This window comes from Amborella trichopoda, chromosome 13 (assembly GCF_054954075.1).
Source record: "Amborella trichopoda isolate Santa Cruz 75 chromosome 13, AtrichopodaSantaCruz75HAP2 v2.0, whole genome shotgun sequence".
Classification (NCBI taxonomy): domain Eukaryota; kingdom Viridiplantae; phylum Streptophyta; class Magnoliopsida; order Amborellales; family Amborellaceae; genus Amborella; species Amborella trichopoda.
Window position 1 is genome coordinate 20,612,427 of NC_142348.1, and position 18,284 is coordinate 20,630,710.

At 35.6% G+C, this 18,284-nt stretch overlaps 1 protein-coding gene across 2 annotated transcripts; it reads left to right on the forward strand.

The window, feature by feature from the left end:
- Window positions 1–1,971: 1,971 nt before the first annotated feature.
- On the forward strand, window positions 1,972–13,441 carry LOC18433826 (protein DETOXIFICATION 12). 2 transcript variants are annotated; one of them, XM_020667075.2, is made up of 7 exons: window positions 1,972–2,356; window positions 9,733–10,286; window positions 10,424–10,510; window positions 10,599–10,655; window positions 10,761–10,999; window positions 11,977–12,182; window positions 12,966–13,441. In XM_020667075.2, exons 2-7 carry the CDS (start codon window positions 9,748–9,750, stop codon window positions 13,023–13,025), a joined length of 1,188 nt encoding a protein of 395 aa, XP_020522734.1. In that variant the 5' UTR covers window positions 1,972–2,356; window positions 9,733–9,747; the 3' UTR covers window positions 13,026–13,441. The 2 variants fall into 2 exon arrangements, with proteins under 2 accessions (XP_020522734.1, XP_006843971.1); XM_006843908.4 differs by having other exon boundaries at window positions 9,742–10,286.
- The last annotated feature ends 4,843 nt before the right edge of the window (window positions 13,442–18,284 follow it).

An 18,284-nucleotide genomic window follows, 5' to 3' on the forward strand; every position in this document is an offset into this window, starting at 1 on the left:
CATATTTTTATCTTTTCAAAACAGCCATTGGTGTCCCTCCCTCATGGGATGGAACGCTTAACACATGATATGTTATAAGCCGCTCTATATTACAAAAGTTCCACTAAAATAGAGAATTTTGATATTAGTATGAGTATTCATATATAAGAATTTCCAAGGTACAATAAACAAACCAAAGCTAATGATCTTTAAATATCCATGAATCTCAACAACAAGTTTGGTAATTGAAATCTAGTCTTGAGAACCTATTTGCATCCCGAAATTTAAAGCTCCAAAATTTTAAAAATCAAGTAGAGCTCTAAATGCTTGAGAATCTTGAAAATGGATGATCTAAATAATATTATGTTACATGATACACTTTTTTAGTACTTGCAACTTTTTTTCATATCCATATTTCTCAAGTCGAGATGATCAATTGGAGGACTTCTAGCTTCAAAACGACTATTTTCAGTGGGTTTTTTATGTGAGTCTTACTTGTACAATTAACACCTTATATAAGCTTTCTAAATATGTACTCAATTAATTTGTAGTTATCACGTTAAGAAAAATGGATGTAATAGAGCCTAAAACGTTCGTCAAATGATTCAAAGTTTGCAAAATTTAGATACAATAATTTCAATATCTAATTTAGAGTTGGCATAGTTGTTTTGGAAATTTTGTCCAATAAAGGGTATTGTAGTATAAAAAATCTGATACGCCGTTCCAAACCAGCATTTTACCCTACTTGCCTTGGGGAGAAAGCATTGTGGCAAATAATTTATCCCCGAGTGTATGGTGCTGGTGCTAGATATTTTGGGTGAGTATGTGGAAAATATACTGGTGCAGCAAGAAGATTTGGTGCTCCTCAGGAAACATATTGTCAATTTAATCTACCAAGCAGAACCCAATCTGAGAGTGCTCTTGGGATCTAAACGATTTGAGTTGTAACCTCTTCAACCTCGTGACTAAACTTATAAAAAGAAAAAGAAAATAAAAGCAGTCCTTGAAAAAGAATAATATTGGCGGAATATTGAATAGATGAGTAAATTAGGTTCTAGGGGTTGAAGAACTCAAAATATATTTTTTTATTTAGATAATTAAATGGATCTCAGACTTGTAGATAGTGAAAAACCATAATGTATAGTTACATGCTCAGGCTATAAAGAATATTATTATTCATTATTTTTTAAAAAAATTAGCTTCCAACTTCACAGGCTCTTGGAACTAAGATTGGATAATCTTTCTACATTTGAATGTTATTTTCAGTTACACACATTGAGAGTTCGCAAACTTTTGTTCTTTTTGAGGTTGGTGAAGACGTCGGGGAATGACATTGGAACATTAGTGGTTAGTGGGGGCAAGTACCCCAACCTAATGTGCTAGGCTCCATTCCCACCATTTTTACTTTAATAAATAAATAAATTAATAAAAAGGGATTGTATACAATGAGATGATTTATTTTTATACAAGAAGGTCACGTGACAATCATCTTGTCAAAATTTGATAATTTGAAAGTGTCACAAAATTCGAAAAAATTTCGTTAGAAGTTTAAACTTGGTCAATAAAATAAATGCCACCATCTAATTTCATATGGAATGGTCAAAGATTCATTGTGACCACCTTATAGTAAATTGTCTCATTGTATAATTTTCAAAAAAAGAAAACCAAAAACCCATAAAAAGATGTTAGCCGAGACACTACATCCCTAAATGCACGGGCAGGGGCACATACCAATTCTACATTAACTTTTACCGAAGGGAGTGATCGAGAAAAATGCTCCCGCGGGTACACAGAGGTAACTAACAGCATACTCGGCTAGATTCAAAGTTTTTCCTTGGACTATTTTTGGTTATTTAAACATTTATTTCTAAAATGTCAGACACTTTGTTAAGCAAATCTCCTACAAAAGAATCCAAAAGGCATTCACCTCAACTTGTCCCTTCTCACGCCCAACAATTATTAAAACCCTCCCTCCCTTTCCCCCCTTCATTTGCGAGAGGAAGAGCGAGAGAAAACCATCTCTTTCTCTCTCTCTCTAAACATCTTCTCTCTCTCTCTAAACATCTTCTCTCTCTAAATATAGCTCCAATCCGAAGATCATTTTTAGGAGGTTCAGAGAGAGAGAGAGAGGGGAAGGGGCATAATGGCGGTGGAGTGCGGTTTGAGAGAGGCGCTGGTGAAACCAGCAAAGGGAGGCGTTGTGGTGGACGAGATCAAGAAAATATGTGTAATTGCAGGGCCGATGATCGTTGTTAACATGACGCAGTATCTTTTACAGGTGGTTTCGGTAATGGTGGTCGGCCACCTAGGCGAGCTGTCCCTCTCTGGTGCTGCCATAGCTACATCTCTCGCTGGAGTCTCTGGCTTCAGCCTCCTTGTGAGTTCTATTTATCTCTTTCTCTATTCTTTTTTTTTGCCTTAATTTGCAGAATTGATCTTCAATTCTCTGCCTGAATTCCCTTCACTCTCATCCTTAGAGGGGAGGGGCAGTTCTTCAAAAAAACACATCTAAATTAGTTATTATTCTACATTTCTTTTTGAATAAAATATTAGTTATTCTTATGACTTTTTTTTTTTTTCCCCCTAAACTATTAATATCTGCTATTTTAATTCGGGTATGTTTCGTCCTATGGCTTTGATCTACTTCTAATTTCTACTATTTTAATTTGGCCTTTTTTTTTTTTTTGGAATTCTGAACATTTGGTGTTCTAACTCTAAGTCGGAATATTTTGTGGATCTTTATATCTCCCCAATTAATTGGAAAAAAAAGATAATGACAATGATGAGTATCTAGAATCAAATCCAGAAAAGAAAAAAAAAAAAAAAAAAAAAAATTGACTGTGTGTAGCTGAGAAAATGACTCGTAAATTGAGGATTGAACAGGAAGCACCCAAGGAAAAATACAGAGGTCCAAAAACTCAATATATATATTTTTTTAAATTAATCTTTTGAGATTGTTTGATTTTTTATAAAATAAGGTTTTGCAGACCGTGTCTCAAGTGGATGCGTCTGGTTCAATAGTGCCATGGAAATAGCGGTATCCACTTTTTAGTCCTAATTAGTTTTTAGTCATAAATGCAAGGAAAATAGATATTTCCATTTCCACTTTTCTCTAAAACTTCTCTTTTACTAAACATGGAAGTGTTCCGAATCCACATCTTTCATAAATCAAACACGTATATCGATCTCAAAATTTGGGATTTACAGACTCTGTGCTCGAGGGAGGAGTTGTACAAAATACCCCTGCAAAAACTTGCCAACTGGCCTTTTTATCTCCATCCATATATCTACTTATCTAACTGCTCCGGTGAACCTTCACCTTTATGCCATTGATTTAGCGGCAGGAAGTCGCTGCCATTGATAATCTAAGGCGGCGGGCTAATGTCCATAGGCGTCGTCTTTTAAATAAGTGTGGGTTTCGTGAGCCAGCGGACTCTGGATTTCATAATCTCAGACAACTATGGTAATCAGTAATCTAAAGGAAAATGTTTTTATAAGTGCGAGGCTCTAAACAATTAAATTTGGGTGCACCTCAAAAGCTTCTTTTTATAAGTGCGAGGTTCTAATTAAATTAAGGTGTACCTCAAAAACTTCTCTACAAGGGGTTGTTTTGGGGCCTGAATATTCCCAAATTGATCATCATCTCATCATGGATATGAGAAAAAAATGGATTTCAAGTTTTGAAAGCAATGCATCTTGTAATATATTTTTGGACTATCAATTTTCAAAATTTTCAAGTTTTCATAGATCTATTCGATCTACACTATCTTTGAAGCTTTAATTTTATAATTAAATATGAAAATATAGTTATCCTAAAAATTTCTAATATCGAAACTACATTTCTTGATACTATTTGAAAGTGCGCTTTACTTTGATTGTTAGAGTCGGCTCTAGACAAACCACACCCTAATCTAAATGATATATAGGTTAAGATGATAGTTGATATTTTTTGCTTTTTTTTTTACACCATTTATTTCAACTTTTGCATAAGAAATTTTCTTTTGAATGTAGCTCCTATAAAGTCCAGCCCTTATAAGAAAAAGGTAAAGCCTCACCTTGAAATCTTCTCGTGAAAACGTTCATGCGAAATCCCTAAGATACGTTCACCTTTTAATAGTTCATATTGAACCAGCCGTATCCAAGGGCCAAAAACAAACCTCGTTTTTTTTAACTGTTATTAATATGAAATTTGGACTTGAGTTTTATTTTTATATGCCAAAACGTTTCTATATTTTCCCTCCCATGCAGTCCAATTTATATGCTTCTCCTCCCATGCAGCCTGATTTATATCAAGCGAGCGACACACCGTTTGATTTAGATCCGATACCTTAGAGTATTTTATTTTTAGTCATTTTTCTACAAATTGTATGAATATGACATTTGGTACGTATCATCTTCTCAATGGGGTGCACCTACGAAAATTATTAAAAAAAAATTCGATAAAATGTAATAATCAAAATACCCCTTGAAACTTTTAGGGGTATTTTAATCAATTTATTTTATTGATAATATTTATTTTTATATTTTGTACAAGTGCAAGTTTAGGAGAGGAGTGGACGTCTAAAATTTAGTTACAAAATAATTTTAAAAAAAAATTAAAAAATAAAATAGTGTAGAAAGGTGACATCGTTTTTGGAGCCATCTTAGCCATCGAGTCAGAATGCACGGTTGGATAAAAATAAGTATATAAGGTTTATGCTCCAAAGGAAGCATAGAAAGCTTGCCCCAATACATTGCACAATCCTTAAGGAATATCTATTGTACGAATATGAGAGGATTTAGAAGGTATCTAAGTGGTTCAAGGTATATAAGGAAGTAGCAAGAAATTTGAGAGATTTTAGGTGGTCCTACATGGATGTTAGGCAAGAAGCCTAGGTATAAAGTGGCCAGAGCGTCAGGCGATAGAATTCGCGGCGCTTGGTTCCCAGGTTCTAGTCCTAGGTTGAGGGGATCTCCTCCTCCCCACTGAGAAATGAAAAACACTTTAGGAGAAGATTGGAGTAGGGGTGGCAATGGGGCTCTAAAAACCAAGAGCTTAGGTCGCAAAATGTAGCCTGAGGGCCAGACTTAGGCCAAGCTAAGACAAGCCGAGGGCCAGACTTGGGCCAAGCTAACCGAGGCTCAGCCAATTGCCAGCCCTAGATTGGAGTTTGAGAGATTTTAGGTGGTCCCACGTGGATATGAGAGAGGGCATCAAGTTTAGGAGAGGATTGGATCATTTTTAGGGGCAAGTATTAGGCACTAAATTTAGGAGACGATAAGCCTTGCCGTAAATAATACATTTTAAAGGAGGTATATCATATGCACATTTTAGGATAGATATGGCTAGATTTATGGCAAGACCTTTTAAGGAATGAGCAATATACAACATTTTAAAGAAACATTTGGAGTTACCATAATAATAATAAAAGATGAGAGTTACCTTGAAAATAATAAATAGAGGGAGAAAACGAAGGAATTCGCATGGGTATAAACTCTGGCTTAGAGGAATTTTTAAAAAAAAGGGAGCCCATTTTAACTACATTGCCCTAAACACCTTTTTTTTAATGGTCACATGCCCTGAATTCTATGAGCTAGGTCCCCATTTATTTTTGCGACATGTGTCTATCGGGTTAATAATATAATATGGATTAATTGTGATTTAATAATATTATAGATAAGTAGAATTAATAAAATTAATAATGAGGGGTAATTTGATTATTTTTTATTTAAAATATTTTTATTTATAGATAATTAGAATTAATAAAATTAATAATAAGGGGTAATTTGATTGTTTTTTATTTAAAATATTTTTTAATTATTTTTATTTAGTTTTTTTATAAAAATAAACTTACTCATGTATATATTCCGATATACATTTTTCAAAATAAAAATAGGAAATTAACTTTGGCAATTAGATAAACCTCATGAAATCCCAACCATGGCTTGTGCACCTTTCCACCTGTCCATGTGATGTGAATGGTATGCTTTTTCAAAATCTATTTCCACATAATTATGAACCTTGTATTCAAAAGAGGTACAAATTATATGGATCTATGAATACTTGAAAATAATAATCAAGGTTGAGATCATTGATTTGAAGGTTTTTGGACACCGGAAATAAATTTTTGGTTAAGTCATGAGGTGAGGTTTTTCTTTTGTCTATAATACCTTGGTTTTATTGTAGAAAATGTTTTGACAGGGCTGATCAAAATAAGTAAAGCCTTGTCTAAAAACTCATTAAAAATTACAGCTCTAGTATAAAAAATCTTCAAAGATATCATTTTAGCTTTGACTTTTAAAGTTGTGAACAAAAAAAAGGATTCTAAGCCTTAAAAATAGTGAATATTATAACAAGCTATCTAAACGGTGTATTTTACCTTAAAAATAAGTTTTTATAGATCTACAAGATCTAGACCAATTTTTCAGCTCCAAATTCTTAATTGGTGTTGAAAATTGATTTCAGAGTTATCATGAAGATTTTAGATTTGTGATTCCCAAAGTGCTTTTTGGATTAGGATTCAAGCGCCTTTCTTCCTTTTCATAAAAACTGCATTCGTATTTTAACATTTTCCTTTTCTTTTTTAATAAATCTATCTCAAAGAAAAACATTTGATGGGTTAGGAGGCGCAGCATAATAAGTGAGCCTCCTCACTCATGAAATTCTTTTAATTTACATTTGAAAAAAAATTATGGTAAAAGTCCCAACTCACAAAAATAAATAAATAAATAAATAAACATTTTAACCCTCATTTTTCAACTTTTATGGTTCTCATACTCTCCACCATGATAAGACCCACGTCACCCCTTGACCCCTCACTCTCTCGTACCCTAATTACTACACTTAAATGAACCCAAATAGCGTACTTGATAAAGCTACGTTTTGAATATTCACATGTTTAAGAATTTGGATGAAGTCTTCTCTGCTTTCTTTCTTTTTTTTAATCTACATTGTATATGAGTGTTTTCTTGGGTTTATTGGACACTATATGAATTTTCGAATTTTGGGGAAAATGGTAGGTAAGTGGTCAGGACTCGTTAATATATCCTAAATAGCATTTTAGGATTTATTTTTCAACGTTGGGTTCCCTCCTTTAAAATTATTTATAAAAATACCAAAATAGCCTGTATTGAGAATTGAGATCCTTGAAAATGCAAGGAATTACGGATGCACCTAAAAAATCCAAAAAAAAAAAGGTTGTTTTCATATTTTTCAATCCTCTAATTGATCATCTTGACAGCAATATATATATATATATATATATATATATATATATATATATATATATATATATATAAAGAAAAAAAAAAAGATTTTGAGTCTTAGAAATAGTGCATCTTGTAGCACATAATTTAGACCGTCCGTTTTCAAGATTTTTATATGTTTATAGATCTACTAGATTTTAGCCATTTTTGGAGTTTAAAATTTTATAATTAGATTTGAAAATATATTTTCAGGTAATGCTAAGAATTTTTTACACTAAAATTACATATTATGATAAATTTTAGAGGTGCGCCTTAATTGGATTGTTTAAAGTTGCAACCTTATAGAAACCACACCCTTTCAATAATTTATTCCACTTGAGTGGCCCAAACAAACGATAGGGAGTACCCCCACTTGTTTTGGGTCCGTAATACTGCTTAACTGATTATACACATGGTAGATGCGAAGATCCTACAAACTATTTTGAAAAGAATTTTCCTGTATTTCTTGGCTATAGAGGATTACAGACGATCTAGATAACTTGTAATAAGGTGCACTATTTGTCTCGAAATTTTGTTTTTTTTCGTATCCATATATCTAGAGGTTAAGATGATTAATTGGAGAGTTTTTCAATGTTGGAATAGTCTCTACTGGTGGGTTTATGAGGTGCACCTTAGTTCAATATTATGAGGTTGCAACCTTTAGATAAAACCTTTTTCAACATAAAAAGAGTGCATGTGTGTGTATCAAACAGCGAAGACTTGTATAGTAAGTTTTTTTATTTGTGAACTTTAAAAAGAGGCTATTCAAACAGGAATGATTTGACTGCAAATTTTGGGTATGGTCTTAAAAGATTAACTTTTTCTTGGGTGAGTCTTAAAAGATTAACATTAACTTCTTTATTGGGGAAGCGCATGGATATATATAAAGAGCGACGAGGACGCTAAACTGCAATACTTTGAATAAGCACGTATATTATGATCCCATTGGAGCATCTTGTACAATTACTACCTTTGATGACAGTGCAACCAAGGACTCTTTAAGATTTGAAATTTTGAGATCCACATAAGAATCACTGTAAATTATTTTAGAAAGAAAATATTGCTTTTTGAGTTCATGCACACTTAGATTTGACTATCTGAAAAACTACATGCTCTCTATTCAATTTTAAAAATGTCATTTATTTTTATAAAGAGAACGTGTGACTTCCTGTTTTAGAAATTTATGTACGGACGTAGAAAAAGATGCAATATAACCCAACGTCCATATTTTGGAAATATTACAGTGACGTCCTACGTTTTTTGTAGAATTTTTTTTTTCCCCCTATATGAAACTCTAATTTCAAAAACCCCAGAAACCAAATATAAAAAAATAAAAAATTATGTGCCTAAACGTGTGTTTGGGGGCTTTACGGATGTCCAAGTTTTAAACCACCTGAAAACATATGTTTGGCATGTTCGAAAGGTTAATTTTCTATTCACCCAGAGCAAAAAAAATTGATGCATTTTAGTGGTTCAAAATTTACTAATATATATATATATATATCTTAGGTGGCTCAAAAGTTGATTTGAAGGTCCAAATTTTGAACAACTTACATGTATTAGTTTTTGTGTGTTTTGGGTTGTTAGAAAGTTGGATTTTTGAACAATTCAAATAAGAAAAAGTAGGACCCTATGTGTTTGGTGCAATTTGTATAAGGTGTTAACCTTGTACATTCAAAGCAAGGCTGACCTCCCGACCACACTGAAAGATGTGGTTAAGTACCGAAATTTGCTTTGATGGCGTAAAAATATATTTTTGCGTCTAATAATGTAGTTTAAAGCTCTAAAAATGGTGTACATCTAGCACATCAGTAAACATTTAAAAAAATTAGAAATGGACGGTTTAAATGATGTGTTACAAGATACGTTCATGGCTTGATATTTTTTTTTTTTTCATATCTATACATCCCTAAGTCAATTGGGATTTACCGGATGAAGAATAGAGAAAACACTTCCTATTTTAAATTTTTTATAAAGAAAAGTATATAAAGAGAACATGTACTTTTAATACAGGGTTTGCAATCACTTTTGCCTATCAGATATTATTGTGGGTGTGTCATTGATTAGGCTCTAAATTTTAAAAACATTTCTCGAATTTTTTGATATATCCCAAGCCATCTAATCTAACATCTAATGGCTACTAGCGATTGTCATTTCCTTCTAACAAATATAAATGGTCGCATAATATGCAATCTTTTTTTATAATTGCCATGCAAAGGCAAAAGTCAATTGCAACTCTTGTTGGAGCTCCATTCTGCTTGAGATACTGCATTTTTGGTTGAGCAAACATTTTATGTAGGTACCAAAACGGATGGTTCACTCAGTTTAGTAAAAAGGTAGTGCACGTGTCAAATTCACGAACTGTGAATAAATTCAAATTTCAACTGAAATCAACATTGTTCCAATGTTTTACTCGAAGTTGCTAGCAAGATAGAGTTGGGAATAAAAAATTCAAATCTTTTTTTGGAGTATATACTGTACTTCATTTCATGGTTATGTTCTGATCGTATTTATAAAATATTTTGAAAGTTTTGACAGATTGGGATGGCCAGCGCTCTAGAAACATTGTGCGGTCAGGCCTATGGAGCAGAGCAATACCAGGAGGTGGGAATATATACTCAGAGAGCTGCCATCACTCTCTCTCTAGTCTGCATTCCAATGTCATTCATTTGGGCATCAATGTCCAAAATTCTCTCTCTAATTGGCCAAGACCCCGCTATCTCAGCGGAAGCAGGGCGCTACATTGTATGGTTGATACCGGGTCTCTTTGCTTTCGCTCTTCTCCAACCCCTTGTCAAGTTTTTGCAGGCACAGAGCATCACAATGCCCATGCTCCTCAGCTCTACTGCAACTCTATGTTTACATGTACCCCTGTGTTGGGCTTTGGTTTTTCCATGCCAGTTAGGTAGCATAGGAGCTGCTATGTCCATGAGCATTACTACGTGGGCAAATGTTCTCATGTTGGGATGTTACATTAAGTTTTCACCAAAATGTAAGAGGACCTTAGCACCTCTGTCGAAGGAGGCTTTTCGGGGGTTAGGAGAGTTCTTCAGACTCGCCTTTCCATCTGCTACAATGATCTGGTCTGTTGCTCTCTCTCTCTCAGCCTCTCTCAATTATTATCGGAATTGTTTTAGTGGTAATGTTTTAAGAGATCGACATCTCTCTCTCTCTTTCTCAGTTTTATTCTCTGAATTGGGTCCGTCTTAATGATTATCAGTTTGGAGTACTGGTCATTTGAGCTGCTGGTTCTGCTTTCTGGGCTCCTGCCTAACCCCAAGCTTGAAACATCCGTCCTATCCATATGGTTCTCGCTCTCTCTCTGCCCCCTTCACGTTTTGTTTATTCTTTTTTTGCCCTTTATTCGTGTTAGTAATTGACTTGTATGTCGACAGCCTGAGTACCCTTTCCTTGCTTTACTCAATTCCCTACGGCCTTGGTGCTGCTGCTAGGTGAGAAACCTCAAAAAATCATCACTAAGCATTTTTTTCTTCATGTTTTCTTTTTAATTCATCCATTAAGAAGGTGAAATCTCTCTTTCTGGGGGCTTGTTTCAGCACTCGCATTTCGAATGAATTGGGGGCAGGGTGCCCACAAGAGGCTGCGCTAGTGGTGCGTGTGGTAATGGCAATCACTCTGACAGAGGCACTGAGCATGAGTGTCATTGTGTTTGTGGCACGCTATTTGCTGGGGTATGCTTTCAGCAACGAGGAGGAGGTGGTGAAGTATGTGGCCCGGATGGCGCCTCTTTTTTCAGCTTCCACCTTCATGGATGGCATCCAAGGGGTTCTTTCAGGTTCATTATCTCCCCTGTCTTTCCCTTTCTCTCTCTGATCAAGTCAATTTTCTTAAAAGGGTAAAAAGAGTTATAAATAAAAGGGACAGTATCCGTACGAGCGTATATATTCAGTACAAAAAGGTCACAATTAGATTGTCAGATGTGAAATTACGCAGTTGGGGTGTACTATTATCTTTTTTGGAAGTCCAAAAAAATTTTCCTCAATGTATTGGTGATTTGAGGGATATTATACAATGATCTGGATTTGAATTGGTTTCAAAATAGCCGGTGTCATTGTCTAGTAGAAAATCTCCAGAAAAACATAGACTAAGACAGCTCAGTGCGGTATCATATAGTCACTTCCCTGATGTGAAATAAGGCAGCTTGGCTTGTTCTGTTATCAATACTAAAAGTTCAGTAAAAGTTTCCTTTAGGTGTTTGTAACTTACATATCAAAGATACACGTTGTCATTGCATACAATCACCAAACAAAACGGATACAAGTAAGGTTTTAAAATCAGTGGATCATGTCAAGAATCACCATGTTTAACCCGAAACCAATGGAAGTGCGATTTGGGCTTAGAGAAGCCCAGTACCACCCAATTTCCCATTGGTTTTCAAATTTCTTTTATTTTGATTATGTTTAGTTGTATATGCACACTGATCTAGATCAGTGAATCAGGAAATTTGGAGATTCATTTGTTGATCGGACATGCTGCTCTAACCACAACTCAGAACCATATGGATGGGGGCTATATAATATTTGTTTTTAGGAAATATTTTTTCAAAATAAATCTTAGATCCTCAAAAGTTTCTTAACATGGTTTCTGGCGCTTGCGCCAACGCTGTAGAAATGGAGAATGGGGGCAGTTAAGGTGTTGAATGTTGTTTGTTTAGTGGGGAAAAAAAGGAACTTACTCTTATTTTAGGTAGCATGTATAAGGAGCATTCATTTTGTTCATTGATTTTAGCTGGTATCATTTGTTTTATTGCAGGGGTGGCCAGAGGGTGTGGATGGCAGCATATAGGAGCATATATAAACCTTGGGGCCTTCTATTTAGTGGGCATCCCCGCGGCCTTGGTCTTAGGTTTTATTGTGCAAATGAGGGGCATGGGCCTGTGGATTGGGATCTTGTGTGGTGCCACTGTTCAAACTGTCCTCCTCGCTCTCATCACACTTTTCACAAACTGGCAGCATCAGGTACCCAACCCCTCGTCTGAGTGATTGAAAGATTTCTAGATTGATTGATAAGAGGGAGAAATCGACGATATGGGAGGGAATAAGAAGCAAATTTCTTGTCTTAAGGCCGAGAATTCTGCAAAAAGATTATCAGATAGAGATAGAAAACCTAGAGAGAATGAGAGATATCTCCTCTAGAGAGGAAAAGATGGACTTTTATGAGATTTAGTGAGGTAACAGAGATCTGTTTAGGAGTGACATCTCTTGAGAAAGAACAAGGAAACTTTTAAAAGAGATATTGAGAGAAACAAGGCTTCTAAGGGAGCTTTAAAGATAATGGTGGCAATCAGGTAGAGTCGACCAGCCGATCAAATGGCTCAACCCGACCATGATCGAGGTTTGTACGAATATGAGACCCTGCAGGTCTGGGTCTGTGTCCAGGTCCGGGTCCGGGTCCAAGTCCAGGTCCAGGTCCATTTGCCCTGCTTAGGGGCTAGTCCTAACCCATCCATGACCTTTTTTAGATATGGTTGGGTTTGGGTTGGGGCCAGCCCGATCTGTCCCATTATTTATTTGTATAATATATTCATATTTATAACCAAGAGTTTCTATAAAGAATAAAATAAAAAATAGATGTTATTTTTATTTAGACCTAAACCCTCTAATGCTCAAGATCTAGTTCTACTGACCTGGCTCAGCATGGATTCGGGTCTAATTAGGACTCGTTGAAACAAGCCTATGCATTTACAATCCCACTTAAAGAGATTTAAGGTTTGTTTTTATTGTTTGGGGACGTTTGAGCAGGCAAATAAGGCGAGGGAGAGGGTGTTTCAAAATCCGGCTGCTGATGCTCTTCTTCATTGAAGGGAAGAGAGAGCATTGTTCTCACATTTCATGATCACTCACCATGTACTGCTGACGAATAATTAGGGATTGGATGGAGCCTTTCGAGGCAAAATTTTGTAGGATTATAATGTAGAGTAATCAAATTCAACATTTACTGTTAATGCCCAAACAGTTTTTCAACTGCTGCCCATTGAAGCCTGAACCATCGAAATCGGTAAGAGTATTTGAATATTGTAAAAGTATAGCATTTAGTGTGTTATATATGATTACCATTTCATGTGAGTGTGCGTTTTTAGCATTTCTTTTGGTGGATTTTTTATTGGTTGCAGCTATGAGTTGAGTGACAATTATTGTTATTTTTGCTTTGTTTAACTTAAAATCTCACTTGTAATCCAGAAGTTTAACTTTTGAAATGGATTTCAGGTCTTTGCGTCTCTCTCACTCTCTTTCTCTCTCTCTATATACTTAAAATCTCACTTGTAGTCCAGAAGTTTAACTTTTGAAATGGATTTCAGGTCTTTCCGTCTCTCTCACTCTCTTTCTCTCTCTCTCTCTCTCTCTATATATATATATATATATATATATATATATATATATATATATATATATATATATATATATATATATATATATGATGCAGTTAGAAAATAAACCCAGCAAAATAACAATAAAACCAGAAAGATTGAGAGATTATACACTCTCTCAAAGATCTATAAGGGAATCCATCCCAAAACAATATCTTTACGAGACCAAATTCTATTCAATTAATTCACTCTGATTTACAATGAAGGGAAACTTCTTTTTAAATAAACTAATAAAAAAAAAGATAAGCAAAAGAAAAAAAAAGAACTTCCCTCCACGCATTCCCTTTTTTTTTCGCTCCTCTCTATTTTCTCTCAGCCCTATTTTTTCTCTTGTAACTTCACGTGCTAAATAGATAGCCATGTTTTACCTCCTATTACTTCCCACGTCTTTATCCAAAGCCAAAATTTATTTTCTACTTTTTTATCCAAAGTCAACCTATTATTGAAAAGATAAAACCCCTTTTACATTTATCCGTATCCTATTTATATTCTTAAACTAACTAACCCAACTGATACAAGATAAACTCATGCTCTCCTAATTATCCCTGTGCACTCCTTATTCTTATCAAAAGAATAAAAAATTAAAATAACCTTAATAATCCCCCCTTATTAAATCATTGTTTTTTTCTTTCCCTCTTGGGTTCTACTACCCTTCTTGGCCCAGGCATGAACCATCGACTGGGACATGACTGCATCATTCCCCCCAAGTTGAAAGGAACTTGACTCTGGTGAATTGGCTTCAGTCTAGATGCGATATAAGTATGGATCCACCCTTTTGAATTCTTGCTCAGAAATCCACATGCTATCAGAGTATGGTCTGGTCTTCCATTTGACTAGATATTGGTGATGGGAACTTTTTTGAGTTTGAAAGTTTTCAGTGTTTTAAACTTGCTCAATTTCTTCAGCTTTCTTTCTTGGTAATTGCTTCATATCAACTACTTCTTCTTCAACTTCTAAAGGGTCTCCATGAAACTCAAATAAGTCAGCAATATTAAATATCGATTAGATATCCAATGTCGTTGGTAATTCCACCTTGTATGCATTGTTCTCATATTGCTTCAAAATGCGGCAATAACCCACCTTCTTGGACTTGAATTTATTATATGTTCCCAATGAAAACCTCTCTTTTTGCAAATACACCATTACTAAGTCCTTCTCCTTGAAAATGTTTTCTCTTCTACGTTCATTTTTCTTCAACCATAGCCATAGTTTTGTCCTTCCTAAAATGCCCACCTAAGCCCTCACCATGAAGCTCCATGATTATCATCTCCCTTAGGGAGCAATCAGATATACATAACCGCACACCTTTAAATAAAAAAATCATCATGCATGAGATAGTCACCCATAGGGTCTCGCCCATCAACACACCTTTCAAGGACCTTGCTGAAAATTGGGTCAACTTTATATTGGTCTTTTATCACTTCAAACGCCAACAATTCTATGGACAAAGTTCGAAGCAACACTACCCTTCTACTTAAAGCATCAACTGCCTTATTTTGGGTTCCAGCCTTGTGCTTTAATAGGAATGTGTACTCTTGAAGGAAGGTCATCCACTTAGCATGTCGCGCATTCAACTTCTTCTGGGAACTCAAATATCAAAGTGCCTCATGATCTGAGTATAGAACAAACTCCCTATGAATCAGATAGTGCCTCTAGTAGCGTAAGGCTTGCACCACTGCATAAAACTCAAGGTCATAAACCAAATACTTCTTACGTGCTTCATTTAGCTTCTCACTAAAGAAGGCCACTGGTCAATCCTCTTGACTTAGAACTGCCCCTATGCCAACATTTGATGCCTCAGTTTCAACCTCAAACACCTTAGAAAAATCTAGCAAGGCAAGTACTGGTTCTTGCATCATCTTTTGTTTAATTAAAGTGAAGCTCTTTTTAGCAGCAGGACTCCATGAAAACTTTCGATCCCTCATACAATCAGTCACTGGTGCTATTAGAGTGCTGAAATTTCTGATAAATCGACGATAAAAGGTCGCTAGGCTATGAAAAGAACACACCTCAATGAGTGACTTTGGAACAATTAGCTATGGCCTTCACCTTTTCTTGATCCACCTTAATTCCCTCAAATGAAACAACATACCTCAGAAAGACGACATTGTTCATCATAAATGACCATTTTTTCAAATTCATAATAAGTGATTCCTTCCTTAGCACATCAAAACTTATTCCAAGTGATTAAGATGATCTTGTAGGTTATCACTAAAAACCAAGATATCATCAAAATAAACCACAACAAATTTACCAGTTAATGAACGAAGTACCTCACTCATTAGGCGCATGAATGTGCTTGATGCATTAGAAAGCCCGAATGGCATCACAAGCCACTCATATTGTCCATCTCGAGTTTTGAATGCAGTCTTCCATTCATCCGCCAGGCGAAACCGAATTTGATGGTACCCACTCCTTAAATCAATCTTTGAGAAAATCTTGGCTCCATTAAGCATATCTAACATATTATCAAGCCTGGGTATGGGAAATCGATACTTGATTGTAATTTTGTTGATTGCTCGACTGTTCATGCACATCCTTCATGACCCATCTTTTTTTGGAGTTAGTAATGCAGGAACGGCACATGGTGACATGTTTTCTTGAATCAATCACTTCTTAAGCAAATCAACAACTTGTCTGTGCAACTCTTCATGTTCCATGGGGCTTATTCAATAATGGGCCAAAATTGGTAGGCTAGAACCAGGCACCAAGTCAATGTGATGCTGAATATTTCTCGTTGGAAGAAGACCAATAAATAATTCTTCAGGCATCAAATTTTTATATTTCTCAAATAGAGGTTCAAGAGACCTAGGAATTGCAGTCGGCACAGAATTTTCTTTTGCAAGCAATACATAAATCACATCCATATCCTTGCTGCCCCTTTTTAATTTTTTCACATTAAGCAACTTTGAACCCTCTTCTTTAGTGGATTTGGGTATAGGAAGTTGCTTCATAGGGTGGAGCGTGATATTAATACCATCATTAAAAAAAGAATAAGTGTTTGGTCTAGTTTTATGTATTATATCATGATCATAAAGTCATGGTAGAATGCATTCATAGGTGCTACATTACACCACACTTCATCTTTATAATTAGCACCAATGAAAAAAGAGATTAAACATCCAGTAAAAACTGATACCTCACATCCTTTCTTGAACTACTGGATGTGATATGGGCGTGGGTGCTAATGTTCTCTCAATTGAAGTTTATCCACCATATCTTTATACACAATGTTTTCACTGCTTCCACAATCAATTAGTATTGTGCATATCTTGATGTGCAAGTTGATCGAAAAATATTGTGCTGCAACCACTTCCCTTCCTCGCTAGATATTAAAGTTGATAGCTTGATTCACTGGACAACTAAGGCTTCACCCCCTTCAGCTCCATACAACTCCTCAATCTCACCTTTGAAAGGCTCAGTCCCTTCATAAGACTGGCTCATCCCAATGTCACCATGGCCTTCATAAGTGTATCCTTCATCGACTTCTTCTTCATAATTTTCTTCGGCCAAATTAACTTTGACAGGGGGTTGACGTGAGGGAAATTGAATGCTCTATGCTCAGGCTGTTGGCACTTGAAACACACAATTTGTGTATTATCACGAGGTATTTTAGGTGCTCCCAGCCCTCTCTCAACACCTCCTCTCCCCTTATTAGGGTTTGGCTTAGTTGGGAAATTCTGAGAGGTTTGGTTTTCACGCCCTATAGGTGATCTTCTAAAGGTTAAAGCTTCCTGGCCCTGTATCGAAGTAGAGCATTTTGTTACTGAGCTATTTCTCCCAAGGTCGAGATTGACTCTTTCCTATGCTTTGAGGGCCAACGTATAGGCATCAGACGTCTTATCTACATATTTGAAGGCCAATTCATTATGAATGTCTTGATTTAGCCCATTCAAGTAGCGACTTATTTATTTGATCTTCATACTCTTATAAATTTACCCTAGATGTCAAAATATAGAACTCTTCAGTATAGTCACTTACCGACTTTTCACATTGTTTAAGGTTTTGACACCTTTGGTACAAAGTTCGGGCATAATTTACTGATAAGAATATTCGGCACATCTTCGTTTTCATCTTTTCCCATGAATTAATTTTTTCCTTGCCCTATCAAAGATGATCCTATTGCAAATCATCCTACCAAACAATGCATGGCCAAAAAAATTGTGGCTACTTTTGTGATCTGATATATCTTTATACTTAAACACTTTTTCTGCTTAGCCAATCAAGAAAATCATCTGCATACAATGGACCATGGAACTCTGAAATATCAATTTTTATTCCAAGTTCTCTTTCTCTTTCCAACAACTGAAGAATTCGTTCATTGAATTCATCATTAGCCGGGGCCATCCAGAGTTGGTTAGGAACAAGATGCATACCTCATTCATCTCTGTAATCTTGAGTTCCAACGCCGGTCTCCGGATTCCTTCTATTCTGAAGCTGAGCAAACTTTTGCACAATCTCATCTACTTTCTGAGCTACGGGCATGAATTGGTCTACTCTATCTGCTAGGGCTTGAACTAATCCAGTCAATAACTTTAATCCATCGAGGGGTGTCTCTTGTGAAGCCATCGGAACCTGCACTGATACCAATTGATGCAGAGAGAGAATAAACCCTGGAAAATAACAATAAAAAAAGAGCGATTGAGAGACTATGTCATCTCTCAAAGGTCTGCGAGGGAATCCACCCTAAACA

Coding starts and splice junctions, on each gene's coding strand:
- LOC18433826 (XM_006843908.4), top strand. CDS start 2,123: ATGGCGGTGGAGTGCGGTTTGAGAGAGGCGCTGGTGAAACCAGCAAAG. Junction 11,000..11,976: donor CATCCAAGGGGTTCTTTCAG/GTTCATTATCTC, acceptor GTTTTATTGCAG/GGGTGGCCAGAGGGTGTGGA. Junction 12,183..12,965: donor TCACAAACTGGCAGCATCAG/GTACCCAACCCC, acceptor ACGTTTGAGCAG/GCAAATAAGGCGAGGGAGAG.